The following is a 16,589-nucleotide window of genomic DNA, read 5'->3' as shown; positions in this document are numbered from 1 at the left end:
GAACAACTACATCGCTGTCAATAAATTCTAACCTATAAAACTCTTGATTTCACAAAACCAGGTTTTTACAGTGCCTTAAACCTTTGTTAAAAATCTCTACGCTGAAACTAATTTATCACTCCTTTTCCATCGGAAGGTTTCAGAATTTTTTTTTTTTTTTTGTACTTTTGTATCTTTAGTGTCTGATTAAATGTGCCTTTTACAGATTTTATGAATTATTATGCTTACATGCTTACACTGTCAAAGGCAAAAGAAAACACTGCACTGTTTTCTTTTTTTCTACAGACTTGTCATACGCTTTACCAAACTATAGTTCTTCGTACAGATATATCTGAACTCCTCATTATGCATTATTTCTCTTACTTAAAAAAATCTAGCAGCTGAGATAGTTTTGCAGTAACAATGCAAAAGTTCCCATCTCTATCTCAAAAGATAACATTTGCAAACTTTCACATTCAGATCGACTCTGAAGTTCCTTCAACACTCTAAGGCAGGACTGCCACAGAAAGAAGTTGCTTTTTCCCCTATGCCAGCACAAGTATTTGTGAGCTCTCATGATAAATCAGGCAAGAAAATGATTCATGCTAAATTAACACAGGTTTAGGTTTGGTTTTTTTCCTCCTAAATTTTAACCCAGATCTGTTCACCCATCCGTTTTGGCATGTGGAAAAAAAAAAAAAAAAAATGCTTGTAGAGAGGGTACAGAACAGAGTTCGGGACAAGCAGTAGAGAGCACCACTTCTTTCAGTGGCAGCTCTGGCTTTGCCTACAAAGGCTGTTTAAGTCAGCCTCTGAGAAAGTTAGGATTTATGCATTTTGGATTGATGGGGCTATTTTTAGTATGTCTGACAATTAAGTACACTAATATCAATCTGATTCATAATGATTACAAAGTTTTATATAAATGACATCAAAATATTCTCTTGTGACCAGAGAAAGTGATACCTGAGATGTAATAGTTTACTGACAACAATATACAAGTCTGGTGTTTGACAAGGCAGTAAAATACAGTCAATTTGGAAAAATTTTGGTAGTCATAGAGAAGCTTTGCAGCAAAGCAGATGCTGAATTTCTAAAACTTCTTTCAACCTTCAGCAGTCTTACGGGAAGAAGTATAATATTGCTAGTGCAGTTGTTCTCAACTTGTATTTAGTTGTTGGCTCGATTTTGGAACTGAAGGAGGACTACTTGGGTGCCTTAGAATTGTTTGTTGCTTTCCACTTCTATCACTTGGTTAAATAAAAGTTACCACCTCTGCCCACAAGCCTTACTAAATTGACAAGCATCTGACTTACAGCCCTAAAGCCAATCACTATATAACTTGAACAGATGCACTGTAAAGAGGAATGTTACCCTAAGAAAAAAAAAAAAAAAATTTTTTTTGGTAGTCAAAGTACAGTAAGCCTCAACTCTCTGTTACATGCTAGCTGCCTAGTTTGGTTAAGCTTAATTGCATCTATTACATGGACACGTATCCCCAGCCATAGCACACCACAGTTAAAATCATCATTTCTTCAATAGCTGAAATTATACATTTTATACCATCCCACTCTAAGAAGGCACCGACCCATCAATGTAATCTAACACACCAGAAGCCACCTTTGACTCCATTAAGCACCTGAACTGGTGTTTCATTCATCATACATATGCAACCTAGAGGCTTTTCCTTTCTACATCACTCAGAAGGCACATGTTCATTTTAAAATTCTCAATACTTCCATTTTCAGGACAGTGCTAATGTTATCATACAGATATATCAAAACACTGTAAAAGAATCTGGTCTACATTTTATTACCCACAACCCCAAGCAGAAGGAGGGAAAGGATAGAAAAACATTCTTTTTAAACGTCCTTGGCACAAAAGCTGCTGCTCAGGCACTCTGGGACAGGTGCCCAGAACGTCTCAAGTTCCAATAATAAGAAAAGCCTTCATTACAAGAGGAGGTCTGGACCCAAAAATGCAGATGTGATATCAGTAAAGTTGCTAATAAGGACACAAATTTGTAACAAATTAAGTTGACCATGACTTCAATAAGCTAAAAGAACAGAAATTTGTAGGAACTGACCCAAAGCCTGGTGGCCAAAACACCAAGCTACACACGCATCTTCTGTAAGAGACACATGAAGCATCTTTATATTATGCATGGCCAAGAAGGCGGCAAAAGCCCTACAGTTTCAAGGACTAATCCATGCCTGAGTTTGTACATTCTGCTAAAGCTGGCTTTATCATTGTCATATTTAAAGTTGTGGAAAGTTATATTTTAACTGAACAAAACTTTTTCAAGCATTTTCATCCCAAGCACTGCAACATCATAATATTCCACATACCCAAATGAATTTGTTTTTACAAATCAAGTTGATATCAAGAAGCATGGATATCATAAATGAAGATTATGTATGTCTATACAAAAACATAAAGAAAAAAATACTTCTTCCCATTTAAAGTTAGTCTACAGTCTTGAGGTCATCTGAATTCATTAACAGTAGTTCATAAGAAAATGACAGAAAAAATATCTGCTGTTAGCCTGAAAATTATGTCCAACACACATGATTCCAGCAAAACATATATGCATGACTTTGAAATTCTATTATTCCTATTATTTAGGAATGGCACAGCTCGCCATTGCAAGTTCTCCAATTGGGACAAAATTAAATACCCATTTCAACAAGCACCTCAAAACTGCACCCCTCCCCATTCCATACAGACTTTGATTCAAGGTCTCTGTCCAAACAATCAAACTCTAGGATCTTCTCCTGTAACTGGCAATACGCCACTGGAGTTTTGAAAATAGTAAGCTGGACTTGTCCATTCGGTAATTTTCAAAACTGTAACTGGACAATAAGACTTGTTTTCAAAGAAACAACTGATGTGCCTTGCTGCTTTGAAAGCAAAGCACAAAGCCTACATTCTCTTCACATCTGTAGGTAAAAGATTTTTCGATGTACTAACTGACTAGCCAAGACCATGATTTCTATTTTTCAATCTTTGTGGGGTCACTGTTGTGATGGAAAACAGATGATCAGATGAGAGAGTATCTCTGACGTCTAAAAAATTATTACTACATTTCCACCCTGGGCATGGGACCAAATCCCAGGTTACGACAACTTTCTGTTCCAAAGACCATGGTGTAACAAATGAGCTGTGTTAATATTTGATCGATGCTCACCTTTATTCTCCATTGTCAGCATAGAGTTAAGAAATAATATTACTGTATCACAGTAGTATTTCATGTTTCCAGTGAAAAAAAAAGGGATTAAAAAAATAAAAACTGGAGATAAGCCTCACAGTCCCCCAGGATGCTGTCAAGCAAGCAGAGAAGATGCTTTTGTAACAGCCCCTTTTGCTTATGAAAATTTAGCAACTTTGCCAAGCACCAGTTATACTGAATAGGAAAGAAACAATATGTATTGTATTAAACTGCAAAATCTGAGGCAGGTTTTACACACGACACGATTTCAAAATACCATCTACAAACTCCAGAAATTCATCTTTGCTGTTTGTGAACAGTGCTACTACCTTTTCAGTCAAGATTACCCTTAACTAGATCTACTTGTTTCCCCTGCTCAAAGTGCTGGAGCCCACAAAAACCTCCTAGCTCATGAGCAAAAATTTTCAGTAACATATATTGCAATTATTACTTATGATTCCACTTCAGATCTCTCCCCAAAAGTGTGGACGTATTTGACATACAAATTAGCAGTTTAATGTATCAACTCTGGCTTTGAGACAACTCGTGAGAGTAAAGTCACAAATTTAAAAAATGCTCCCTCTTTTAAGGAAAAGCAAGGAAGTGATATCCCCATAAAGCTCTGCAGGCAAGAAGGAGACATTTCAATTATGACAAGGGAACTCCGGCAGTTCTTTCCAGTGATGAAATGTTTACCTTGAGAAGCAAAAGTCGCGGGGAAGGGGGTGGTGGTCAGGATTGCTCACCTTTAACCGTTTAACCACCTCATCGTTGGTAATTTTGTCCGTAATCTCCTTCACTCCAGGAGGATAGTAGATGATTTTACCGTCGGCAGCAGGTTTTGGTTGGGTAGCAGGGAAGTCCATCCTGGTGCTGCTGGTTATAAACTTTCCTTCTCCACAGTCCTCTACCGGCCTCTATCGGTCAGAAAACAAAAGTTCAGCAGAATGGAAACGACTTTCTAACCCTCTTTTTCCATTTCTCACCCTCAATTCGCAGAAGGCCCCGGTTATCACCCCGCCGGCTGCGCCCCCCGCCGCTGCCCCCGCTGCATCCCCCGGCCCCGGGCGGCGCTGAGGCGAGGCCCGGCCGCCGCCGCCGCCGCTGCCCTCAACTCCGGCCCCTCCATTCCCCTCCGGCGCCTCCTTTCATTGCGGGGCTGCTCCAGCCCAACACTGTTAGTTCGGAGCCGACGACCTTACAATGAAATTTCCGACTCGATCGAAGGCTGCCCCGGGGCCGAGGGCTCGTTACGGCCCGAGGCGGGGGGCGGGGGGGGGCGATTCCCGGCCCCGGGGCGGGGGGGGAGGCTCGGAGCCGGCACGCCGGCCCCGGAGCCGGGAGACGAGGCCTAAACAGTTAGGCCTCAAAACTATCAGGAGGCAGAGAAACCAACAGGAGAGGGGGAGGGAGGGAGGGAGGCAGGGAGGCGGCGGCGAGCACAAACAAAACACCCCCGCCGGCCCCCCCGCCCGGCGCCGAGCCCCCCGCCCGGCCCCCCCGCGGCGGCCGGAGCCCCCCCCGGGGAGGGGGCCAGGCCACTCTCCACTTTCCATTTGTTCCCGCAACTTCATGCCCCCCCCCCCCCAACCCCTCGCCCCGCAGCCCCTCCTCGCCCCACCGGGCCCACAAAGAGCCCCCCCCCCCCCCCGGCTCCGAGCACACACCCCCGCCGGCCGCGGGCGACGGGGACGGGGGGACGAGGGAGGACGGAGGGAAGCGGGACCCGGAGCCGCCTTTACCTCATGCAGCTCCGGAAGGTGCAGCATTGAGTAGCCTCCGTGCCGGGTGGTCCTCGCCGCTCCGCCGCCACCCCCTCCGGCCGCTGCCCTGGCTGCTCCCGCCGCGTCCCTGCTCCGCGGTGCGGCGGCGGCGGCTCCTGCTCGGGAAGGGGTGGGGGGAGGGGGAGGCTGCTCGGTGGCGGCAGCAGCGGCGGCGGCGGCTGGGGAGAGGGGGAGGCTCCGGCGGAGCGTGCGCCGCGGGGACACAGTGCCGCTCTCCGTCCGGACGGGGAAGAACAGCCCGGGAGGAGGCTCCGCGCCGCCCCCCTCCCCCTGCCCGCCCGCCCTCGGGCCTGGGGCCGGGCCCGCAGCGCCGCCCAGCCAGGATCCCCCAGCCCCAGCCCCGGGGCAGGGGCGAGGCCGGCCAGTAAGTCTCGTAGCCCGCCAAGCCCCGCGCAGGGCGGCGGCGGCGGCGGCGACGGGCAGTACCGGGCGCGGCCGCCGCAGCGCTGCCTCCCGCTTGGCGCCAAAACCCCCGGAGCGGCCGGGCCGGGCCGCGGCCTGAGGGCCGCTCTCCGGCCGAGCCCTGACCCCGCGGGTCTCTCCTCCTGGGCGGCGGGGGGCAACGGCCGGCTCCGAGGGCGAGGCCTGGGCGCCGTGGGGCCGGCTGCCGGGAATGCCGGGGAGGGGGCCGGCGGGTTCCCGGCTGCAGGGCGGCAGCGCCGTGTGCGGGAGGGGGAGAGGCATGTTTGCGCTTCCTCAGGGAGCCGGGCTGCTCATGGCTGCGCGGTCTCCTCTGGCCGGTCCCTCAGGCATCTGGTGCCGGTGGTGAGGCCTGGTCGGCGTGATAAATAAGAAAATGGGGGGGAAACTGTGCGTGGGGTGGCACGGAGAGTGCTGTGGAGGTAGGAGTCAATGGCCCTTCTTCAGGCGGGGAGGGGGAGGTGGGGGAGAGCAGCATCCCCACCTCAACGTCCAAATTTTTCTTCCTCGTTGTTGGCAGATGAGTTTCTCAAACATTAATTCAGTTATAAATCTTCAGGAGAAACTTGAATATGCAGACTGAAGGAGCCCTCGCCAGCCAACTCAGGAAATCCTTCCATGCAAAATGTCTCTGTAATTTAATATTCTTTCATATTTCCAAGAGATGGAGTATGTCTGGAAAGTTAGTAGCAAAGTGGGATATATATCTCTCTGTTTTGAATCTGCATTATGTGCCCTGCATGTCTGAAGTATAGGTGGCTATAAAGTGTTTTCCAGATGCCCACCCTGCTCAAAGAAGGTGCGTGACAGCTGAAAGATGATATTTAGCTGATGAAGAGTAATTTGGGGTCTTCAGCTGACTATTCTTGGTTACTCAAACCAGCTAAAAGTATCATTTTTCTCAGTTTTTAAAATCTCTAATGAGTTTTCTACAGAGCAAGTTAAAGGTGGGAGGCTGGGACCAAGCTGCGTGGAGGGACAGGTTTCTCCCCAGGGGCAGCGCGTGTGCGACAGGGGCCTTGCTGGGCACAGCAGAGGGGCTGGCACGGCCTGCCATCCACACAGGAAAGATGCAGGAGGGTGAGGGGATGGGAAAGGCATAAATAAGTAAGATCATGGTGAAGTACGCCAAATTCCAGATTTACAAGGTGTGGGAGGAAAACATACTGAAGATGACTGAGGAGCTCTCCGGTACTTCTGGTGTAATAGCATGTGGGTAGGAAATTGCTGTCCTACCTGTGTTCCTTGTCTCCCTGCAGTGTTGTCCTAGGGGACTTAAAGCCTTGCATGTCCATAGCCTCTATGAAATCAGCTCAGAAGGATTACAGTGAAAATGGCTGAGAGTTGCAAGGAACACTTAGGAGATCTCAGACAGTGATTTGGAAATCTAGAAGGGTGCCACCAGACAAGACATTTATATCTGGCTGTGAGTCCAGGCTTAGATAAAATTATTCTCTCCAGGCTTAAGGATCGATGGATTTGGGCATTCACAGCAGGCAGGTGACCATAAGAGTGGGATACACCATGCAATTTTAACAAGGTTGTACTGATTTAATAAACAAAGCCAACACCAAGCGTTTAATCTTTTTCCTAATGCAAACTTCAGCGGCCATTTAGATTTGCCTTAGAGCTGAAGTACTCAGACCAGCTATCAACTCTTATTTGTTGTCAATAAAATAATATGTACTGTCAGAACTATTACACTTTTAACAAATTTGGGGGTTTTATCCTTATGTTTGTTACACTAGGTACTTTGCTTCCCAAATCAAATGACTAATATAAACGATTTGGTGTAGATTCCTTATTTTTAATACACTTGTATTAACACAATAAATCAGAAACAAATCCTAGAAAATTATTCTGTAACTAAAAAAAGAAAGCATGCATCAAAAACCTATATAAGCTGTCTTCAATTTAAATAGAAAAAGAGAGAATGTAAGTTAGTAAAGATGATGCAATAAATAAATTCAAAGTGATCTTTGCTGAGGTTTTTTTATGACCCAAGCATAAAGCTAGGAAGATGTTAGGCAGGCTTCTCTTTCAGCAGAATTGAAATGTTATGGGTGTTATAATCTAGAAATTTCACCTAAGTCCCAGAATGTCCGTTTGTTCAATGTTTATTTTCAAGTATTGTTTTATTGTTATTGAAAAGTGGGATTTTATGTATATCATTAATATGACCTACAATGTCATAATGTTTTATTGTAATCTTGTGGTTACAAGTTTTTCACAAACTGACACCATCTTCACCAAGAAATTTTTATACAACAGGTCATGAAGTAGGAATAAGAATGAAAAGGTAGAGTGCTATGCTCCCACAACTTGCTTTTAGTCTAAGTTAAAGACAAACACAGTGCAGAGCCTCTAGTACGCACTTCCAATCACTTTTATTTTCCACTGAAGAATAAGATAAACTCTTGCATTCTAAAGCATATGTGCACTGAAACTAACATGTAGTTAGATATGGCAGTTCAAAGATTTCACTTGAAAGTGCCAGGCAAAGTTTGCTCATTTAATTAAAATTTTATTTCATCTTGAGCAAGTTGTTTGTGAAGCCTCACACTGGAGTACTCTTGGTTGAGGACCAAGATCTCTCTCTGTCTTCTTGCAGACTTCAGACAAAGAATGAAGTTAGCAATTAATTACTGTGGAGTAATTGTTGAAGATTTTTAATTCTCAGGATTTCATATGTGTAGTATAACACTGAAAAAGTCCTGAAATGCATCAGTAGGAAGTTTAGTATCTAGGAGAGGTTCACACTAGATTTCTGCTTTCACAGGTAATGGTTAGTCAGCAGTATGAAAATTTTGACCACCCCTCACTGTCAAAGTTGTTGGAGTCCTAAGCCATCAGGTACAGTTTCTACTGGTAGACTGATCCATTCCTGGTATAATTTGCTGTCTGACTGTAGATTCTGGTATCAACGCAACCTTGCTGACATACCCTAGGTCCACAGTGGGAGTATTTTGCCAGCATACTAGTGTAAAACTGTCAGAGCACTCTTACGATAGCTATTAATTTAGATGCTGTTAGTCAGATACATGATGTTTTGAATGAGCCTTGGACAAATGATGATCAGCAAGGTGGTTGAGAGAGGAGTAGGTGCAGTTCTGTAATCATGGGATGATTAGGCAATGGTCCATCTTGTCTCAGAAGAGAAGCAGGGATTCATACTTCTGCACCATTTGAAGCTCTAAAGGGCTAAAACACAGCGTGTTGTTCTGATATCACACCCAATTAAGGGAGGTATGAATGAACACTTAACTGCCAATTAGCTTGAATATATGCATGGCATTTTCAGAATGTGCAAACATAAAAGCTTCAGATAAACTGACCTGTGGTACTCTTAATCTGAATAGTCCTAAAATCTGGTCCCAGATATGATTACAGCTGCTAGTGTCTGGTTTGTTGCCTTTGCTTGTTTGACCTTCACCCTTCTAATTTCAGCAAGCAGCTGAGATCTGACTTGGACTCTGCTTCTTGTACAGCTGTAGCCAGGTTCACATGATCCCTTGGATTTTAATGGATGGCTCTGTCTAATATTAAGACCCAGTCCTTTAGTCTTTACCCAGATTTTATTGAGTCCCTACCTGGACAAATTTAGATTGGATTTTATTTACTTTTACTCCCTTTATTTTTATTGGAATGCATTTACTCCAATCTGTTGTTTATTTGTTTATTAATATAATTTAGACTACTACTGCAAGTGTAGTCTATAAGCAGACTGAAATAAAGGGAGCTGAACACTCTTGTGGGGTGCTTCTTTCTCTGTATCATGTCAGGAAAGGTTAGAGGAAGGCACCAATAAAAGAAGAATGTGGTGTTTTTACTGGTGAGGGAAATAACACAGCACAAGGTTTTCAGAACAAAACGGCTTTCAGGTGAAACAGAAGAGAGTATGGAGTGATTACTTTAAGCACAGAAAATCCCTTAATTCATGTTGATTAAATTAAGCTATGCGCACATCTTTCCAGGAACAGCTTAACGGTTGTCCTCAGGTCTTTGTTAGTACAGTAAACCTGGATAGTAATAATGATCAAGAACTAAACAGTTGTATCAAGACACAACAGTGTGTCATGAACTGCAGAATAAGTCATACCTGTCAGTCAGTTGGCCAGACAAGTAAGAAATCCTCTCTGGTGGTTTAGGAAAGCACTTGTCTTCCTAATAATAGCTATGCTCTTGAAAGCTCCTGCTTTGCAGAACCAGGTGGTGGAGTGTGGTCCTTCACTATTAAATTTTTTAAGTCACAGTCAAATAGGTCAAGAGGGAAAAAAAAAAAGCTTAATTACTTGTTTTCAAGTCTAGCGTTTAGGCAGTTTTTGATATCTAGCAAGTTGCTTTCTCACAGGTTGCTTCCTAATCATGACTGCCCCCCCCCCCCTTAATGAAAACCTATTTATTTTTTGAATGATACACATTTTTTCCTGCAATACACCAGTTCCTCTGAACTCAGGAAAAATCCAACCCTGGAAAATATTTTTTTGTCCTCAGTTTTGCACTGAAGCTTTCTCCCTTAGCTTTTTGACTTTGGTATTGGTCCTTGCTTCCGGACATCTTTCCTCTTTGTCTGTTGATGCTCTCACATATGCGGTTGCACACAGCTCCTCCAGTTAAAATTATAGCCTCTAAGTTTGCTGCACTGGATCTTCAGTTATCCCTGAGGTTTCTAATTAAACTTTGCTGCATAATGTATCTTGGTAACAGCACCTAATTGTTTTAACTACCTATTTTATAAAAGAATTCATGGGGTTTTACAACTGCTGTAAATTGAGAACAGTGGTTACACTCACCTGAGTCAAAGGTGGGTTTCTTCACAATGTGGGTTGCAATAACAAAAGAGCCGTAAAAGGCGCCCTATTCCAGAGGATATTTGCAGTGAAATTACTCCCATCTAAGAATAGACCAAAAAGCATGTTTGTCCTGAAAACAGGGACTTAATGTGTCTCCCATGATCTACATTGACAAATACATAAAAGGGTGGAGGAGGACTTGTGTGTATTATCTCATGGAGACAAGCAGCTGGAGACAAAAAGAAAAAGAGAAGAGTCCCATGACTCGCTGACTTTTCATGAAGTGCCACTAGTTCTGAATTAAGGGGAGGACCAAATATTGTATGGATGATGCACTCCTTTGAAACGGATCCCTAGCCATAATTGTCTAAATGTTATTTTGCTCTGGTTTTGGTAAGGAGGGCTTTCTCCTGTACTGTCTGAGAATGTCCTTATTCTGAGTCTTACTCGAAGATAGGGCAGTTATACTTGCCACTGGACTTTTGTGGTATCAAGGCACATTCAGAAATGACAAGGATTGTCATTGTCAATATATTTAAGCCATTGTGAAAAAGTGTATACTTGCAAATACACTTGTCATTTACAAAATACTGTATTGACAGAACAGTTGCACTTGTTTCCTTTGCTTGCAAGTGAAGTAAAATCAATTTATTGGCACCTGCATATTGGTGATTTCATAGGAGAATTTTTAGAAGCTTCCTTGATCTGTTGCTAGTTTTGAGCATTCAGAAACTGAAGTCACAGCAGCCTACTGTGTGCCATCTATCCACCTCCTTCCTAGCTGCTCTCTATTATGATGACTTGTCACCATTCACTCCATAATTACATTCTCAAGGTTATTTCCATCTCTGCTCCCGATGTGTCCAAAGCACATACATTTACACCTATTCATTTCTGACAACCAAGTCTACTTTTCTCCAATAATATATTTAATATGAGCATTTATCATCTTTTCTGCCCAGGAGATATGCAAGGGTCTTCACTTGTGCCACATCTCAAAAGCTTCAATTTTCTTCCTGTCACTATCAATAATTTCTCAGAATTCACATTGTTAAGTTGCTACAGCAAAAAATTAAGCATTTCACCAGTCAAATCTTTCTACTTTTTGAGATAAAATATTTTTTTTCAGGCTTTTATAAGGGAAACCATGGATGGATCAACTGTTCTTCAAGTTTTTCTGGTTTCTATTGGACAGGTTCTAATTGGATAAATTTGATCCCAGGTAACTGAATTTATGAACATTCTTTATAGCTAGACCATTAAGCATGAAGTTAGCTTATATTCTCTTTTTATTCATTAAGTAAAGTTATTTTATTTATGAATTTACATTCAAGAATAGCCTGTATTTTTCATTAGCCTTTTATTGGCTCTCTAATACTTGCTGCACAGCAGAAGCTGTTTTGACAAAGAGTGTTATGTCATCAGCCGAAGGTCACTTAAAAGGAGTCCACTTCAAATTCAACTTTTCCATTCTGTAAACTCCTTCCTGGATTATTTTTTTCCCCCAGTGAGGCTGCAAGGAAATCTGCAGTTACCTGCAGTTGTAATGGTAGTGTATGGCTCTTTATGTTTGCTTGCTATTTTTTCAAACAACAAGGCAGATTTGGGGAATTTCTGAGTGAGAACTGGTTACAGGAAAAGCCACCAAGGAAATTGGGGAAGTTTGGTAATATTCTTAGCCCATGGTGGCTGCCTAGTGGAGAGAAGACAGTATGAGCAGAGTCTTTCCCTCAGCCCCATTAGATAAGAACTGTCCTATGATCTGTTGAAAAATGAGACATGTATGGTACTAACAAATTCTGATTAAGAGTCTCCTTCATGAAACGTATCGATGGTGTTTGTGATGCTGCTGTTCCTAATTCTTTCACAGATACATGTCTGCTGCTTGCAGTAAAGAAAAGAATGATATGAACCTTTGCAAATTAATATGAACTTGGAATTTACCATCATGGTCAAAGAAAGATGTCTGATGAATGGATGTGCAGTCTGAGAGCTGTACTGTAATGATGGGGTCATTTCACGATGATGGATAGGTATGTGGTGTACTATTCAGAGGCTTAAAAAGGGGTTGCATTTATCAAACTCAGGGAGGCATCAAAGTGTTTGGGTATGACTCTGTGAGCAGTAGAATCATTACAGTTTGCCTTTGAACAAAGTCAGGAAATATATTGATCATATAGGTTTATGCTGCTAGGAAACAAACTAATGATGATTCAATCCATGTGTTTTGTGAATGACTTGAGGCGACAATCATTAAAACATTACACCACTACACCATTTGGGAACTTGAATATGAAAATTGGAATTTCAAACCCTTGTAAAGAACAATTTGCGTTTGTATTTACAAAATAAAATTACTGCTTTGTATTGTGCAGCTCCAGCCACTTCATACTTATGATTCTACTTCAGTTAATGCACTGGATGTTTGCACCCACACAGGTCATCAGGCAGCATGACAGAGGAGCACACTGACAACATAGTGATCCAGCAGCAGGGAATCTGAGTATCAGTGGAGGAAGATTTTCCTAAATTCAGGATGTGTGGCAGCAGAGAAGGTAACTAAGGTTATTCGAGGCAGTACTTAAATGGGTATTTAACAAAGCAGACAAAGAATTGGTGTCCGAGACAGGACAGAATATCAGGTATTGAGTAGACAAAGCCATAAGTAGGCTAGACAAAGCAAGAGCAAATATAGAAATGAGAAAAGCGTAGTCTTGACAAACATGAATGTTTAGTAATAGAAAAGCTGTATTCACAATAGTCAGATCTCTAACCAAAAATTCTCCATGATGGAATATAAGAAAGTCCATGATGGTAGAGTGATTGCTGAAGGTGATGATATTAAATGCCAGCAGAGGGATTACTGCTTGTAAAGTAGACTGATAAGTATCCACTTACAATTTCACCAACATCTAATACGACTATTTATATCCTATCTGAATTTGGCAAGGCAGCTCATGTGTACTCTGTGTAATATACTATAACTACACTGTATCAAGCACATGAACACTTGCTTTCTGAAGTGTATCTCTGTGTTGTTCTTTTTATTTTCCAGACACTGCGTACTTATACCTAATCATTTATATTTTCAGGGAAGTGCATGCTAAAATTGTAAACTTCCTTTATCTGAGACCGTTAAAGAGTCAGACAAAGACTTTTAGCCAGCATGTGAACATGTAGGTCAGTACTTTAGATGTACTCAGTTTTTGCTTATGGAATGCCATTGATCTATATTTAATCAACATGTTTTAAACTTCCTTAAGATCTGCTCAGCAGCCAACCTCTAATCTAGCACATGGGGAAGAAAACTTGAGTGAACCACTTTTTTCATGCAGTTTTAGTATCATTTACGTTGACACTGCCTGGATGCACTCTGTTAGGCTTGTATCCTTGCTTCAAGAACTGTAACAATATGTTCTCTCACACAGCTTCATAGTAAAAAAGATGTAAATGAAAAAATATGTTGACAAGTCTATCAGATTCTGAATATAGTAAGAGAGAACAGTGTTACTTCCAGGGGAGAAAAAAATTTATCTAGCAATACATCCTTAAACCCCCTAAGGAAGCAGCTTCATATAGTAAGTAAGAAGTAACACTAAAGGAAGTACACAAATGCTGACATAATCTATGAATAAGAAAAACCCAAGGGCTTTATAGTTTCCTGAATTTAAGCAAATTTGCAGTAAAATTTTTTCTGTCTTATCAAACCCTTATTTTGGTGTTTGTCTCTGTGCTCCTTTCTAAAAGGTTTGTCCCTTGGCCTGTTGCCAGATATGAGAAATGGGAATACAAGAAAAGGTATGAATGAACAGGAGAAATGGGAAGAGCAAAGATGAACACGTGGTAGAGAATCTGCAGCTGGCAGAGCATTAAGGAGTTTCACGTGAGCAAGCAAAAAATGCAGAGATAGAAGGTGAAATAAATAGCCCTGAGTGAATTGCAAGTATATTTTAAATATAATTATTTGTGATCAGTAAGTACAATTTTGCCAAATTCAAGGTGAACTGGAGAAGCCAAATTCTGAGAACAATATGATTAAATGTTCTGTTATGTATCTTAAAACTAGTTACACCTACAGTTCATATTTACTTAATATAAAGGCTTCTTTTGAATTAGATTTTGGCTTTGCATGTTTGGAAGCTACAAAAGTAATCTTTTCTGAAATGAGCTGAACAGACTTGCAAGAAGATTTTTAAAAACCAGAGCATACTATTAAAATTCAAAGTTAAAAAGGAGATTGTTGTGGGTTGCTTTTGCCCCTTGTTTACACATGAAGGGGAGTTCCAGGTCAGCTGGAGAGCTACATCAAAATGTATTGGGAGGTTTTGTTTCTGCATGCATATGTCCTGCCTGCTGTTTTGATGCTGCCATGGTTAGCAAATGTCTTCTTATGGAGCCTGGGGAAGAACATACATGTGACAGTGGCTGCAGTTGCACTTGGAGTGATGCAACCTGCCATCCACAAAGGGGTGAACCTGACAGTGTAGCGTGTTGAAAGGTAAATGAAACAAGCTTAAATTATGGAAGTGTTGTTTGTTTTCTATTTCAATCCTAATAATAGGTTTAAACATAATCCAGATAGGGATTTACTTATATGTGCTTTTGATCACTATGGAATTTGAAAAGTAGATGTATAACCAGCAACAATTAGGAGAGTCCAAAAACATTTGCCTTTAAGAGTCTTCAGAGTCACAAACTGCATAATGCTGCTGAGGAAAATAATTACCAACACGTGTATGGGTAAAGGGAAAATTGGCAATTTGTTTTGCTGAGTATTTAACCTTTTCATTTTCTACTCTTTGGTACTGTGTAGTATATATAGATTATTTTTTGTATGTGGAAAATACACAAGTTCATAACACTGATGGAAAGATAAAATTCTTACTTGGTTTTGAGGTACACACTGTTCTCTCCTAACCATCACTGTTGCACAGAAGAAGAAATCATAGCTCAGAAGTTGAAGAACTACATAGAAAATACAAACTATTCACATTTCAATGTTCTTTTAAATTAGTGTGTTCTTTCTTCCAGGTTTTGGGGAATGTAAACAGATGAATAAAGTAATTGAAAGAGTTCAGTGTTTGATCATCTATTTGAGGAAAGCTTAAACATGTTTCCATGCCAGTTGTATCAACTGTTTTCAGGTTTTGGGGTTTTTTTCCTTTAATAAGCTGTCTATTACAGATGGGCCCAGATCCAAATTACACCACCTCTGCTCCATCCTGAATTGTGTGTGTGAGCTAAATCTGGTTACAGATACCAATCTGAATGTCATAAGCTAGGGCAGGGTGGGGTGGAGCTTGTCTTTAGATCTGACTCCCTTGTTCTCTGGACTTGGAATTGGCATGAATTTGGCAGGTCTGAGCTAACTAATTTTTACCTAGTCCTCAAATAAATCGGAAACTGTTGTGACTGTCATTTTATGTCTCTGAAACTGTAAGGTGGTCCTTAGCTGCCTGCGGCTTCCTAAATTTGAGTTTCTTTAGTTGCTGGTGTTATTCACTGGGAAAGAACGTGGCGTGGCCCCATTTCCAGTGACAGAGGGTGTGAAATGTTAAAAAGTAGAAGCGATAGGTGGATTTTAAAGGGACACACACACACAAAAAAAAAAGAGGTCAGAATTTACAGGAAAGCAAAAGAAGGCCTTATTCCCCATTCAGCAGCGACCAAATAGCCATGGAGTCGGCTTCCTAGCTAAATAAATAGGTTCTGTCATGTGACAGTTACAAAGAATCACATACTGAACAAAGGATTTCCTTTAAAAACAAAAGTAGTCTATACAGCTGTTTTTAAATGCTCTTCACTCTCTGCTCCCTTCCCCCATCTCCTTGGCTTCTTGTTTCAGCATAAGACATGCAGCATACAAGTTATTCAAGTTTAGAAACTAGTTAGTGAAATTTAATTAATAAATGAGTGCTAGTGGGTTTAGACCATAACAAGTTTCCTAATTTATTTTTATAAGCAGTTGGAGTAATTTCCAGATATCCATGACAGAGGTCAAGTGCAAGGGTTACTGTAGCTAGCCAGCTTTTGTGTAACAAATGGTGAATGAGGAAAATTGACACTAACCAGGAAACCTGCAAGATACTTGTATATCGTAGAATTTTGAAGCCATTGAGTTGTGGTATCAGAAAACTTTATAAAGTACACAGGTCTGGATAGGATCTGTAATTGGAAATAAGGCCTCTATGAAACTCTTTGGAGAAAGAAAGAAAATAGATTTTTATATTGTTTTAATCTTCTATTAATTGAAGGTCAGTCACTGTGAGGTAAACGGATTCGTAAATCACTTATGATTGGCAAGCAATTAACTTCTGGTAAATGAATTGTACAGACAACAGAGTCGAGTCTGTCTTGACAGGTAAAAGCATTTGTTCATTCAAGTGACATTAATAGATGATTGAA

General features: G+C 41.5%; 1 protein-coding gene and 1 long non-coding RNA gene across 3 annotated transcripts in view; one reads left to right on the top strand and one right to left on the bottom strand.

Moving 5' to 3' along the window:
• The window catches only part of PDS5A (PDS5 cohesin associated factor A), an 84,599-nt gene extending 79,448 nt beyond the window's left edge, over nt 1–5,151 (bottom strand). For both annotated transcript variants that reach the window (XM_049793957.1, XM_049793964.1), the window contains exons 1-2: nt 4,930–5,151; nt 3,934–4,104 (exon numbers count right to left, since the gene is read on the bottom strand). In XM_049793957.1, the coding sequence (XP_049649914.1) occupies nt 3,934–4,104; nt 4,930–4,956 (198 nt within the window). In that variant the 5' untranslated portion in view covers nt 4,957–5,151. The remainder of the gene's footprint in view (nt 1–3,933; nt 4,105–4,929) is intronic.
• Nucleotides 5,152–5,191: 40 nt separating this feature from the next.
• Nucleotides 5,192–15,229, top strand: LOC126035437 (uncharacterized). The gene is made up of 6 exons (XR_007504933.1): nt 5,192–5,335; nt 11,314–11,406; nt 12,055–12,217; nt 12,624–12,739; nt 13,240–13,364; nt 13,932–15,229. It is a non-coding gene; the product is annotated as an uncharacterized LOC126035437 (long non-coding RNA).
• The last annotated feature ends 1,360 nt before the right edge of the window (nt 15,230–16,589 follow it).

The sequence above is a fragment of the Accipiter gentilis genome, chromosome 3 (assembly GCF_929443795.1).
Source record: "Accipiter gentilis chromosome 3, bAccGen1.1, whole genome shotgun sequence".
Lineage (NCBI taxonomy): Eukaryota > Metazoa > Chordata > Aves > Accipitriformes > Accipitridae > Astur > Astur gentilis.
The sequence above is the reverse complement of the archived record's forward strand: the minus strand, read 5'-3'. Positions and strand labels throughout refer to the sequence as shown.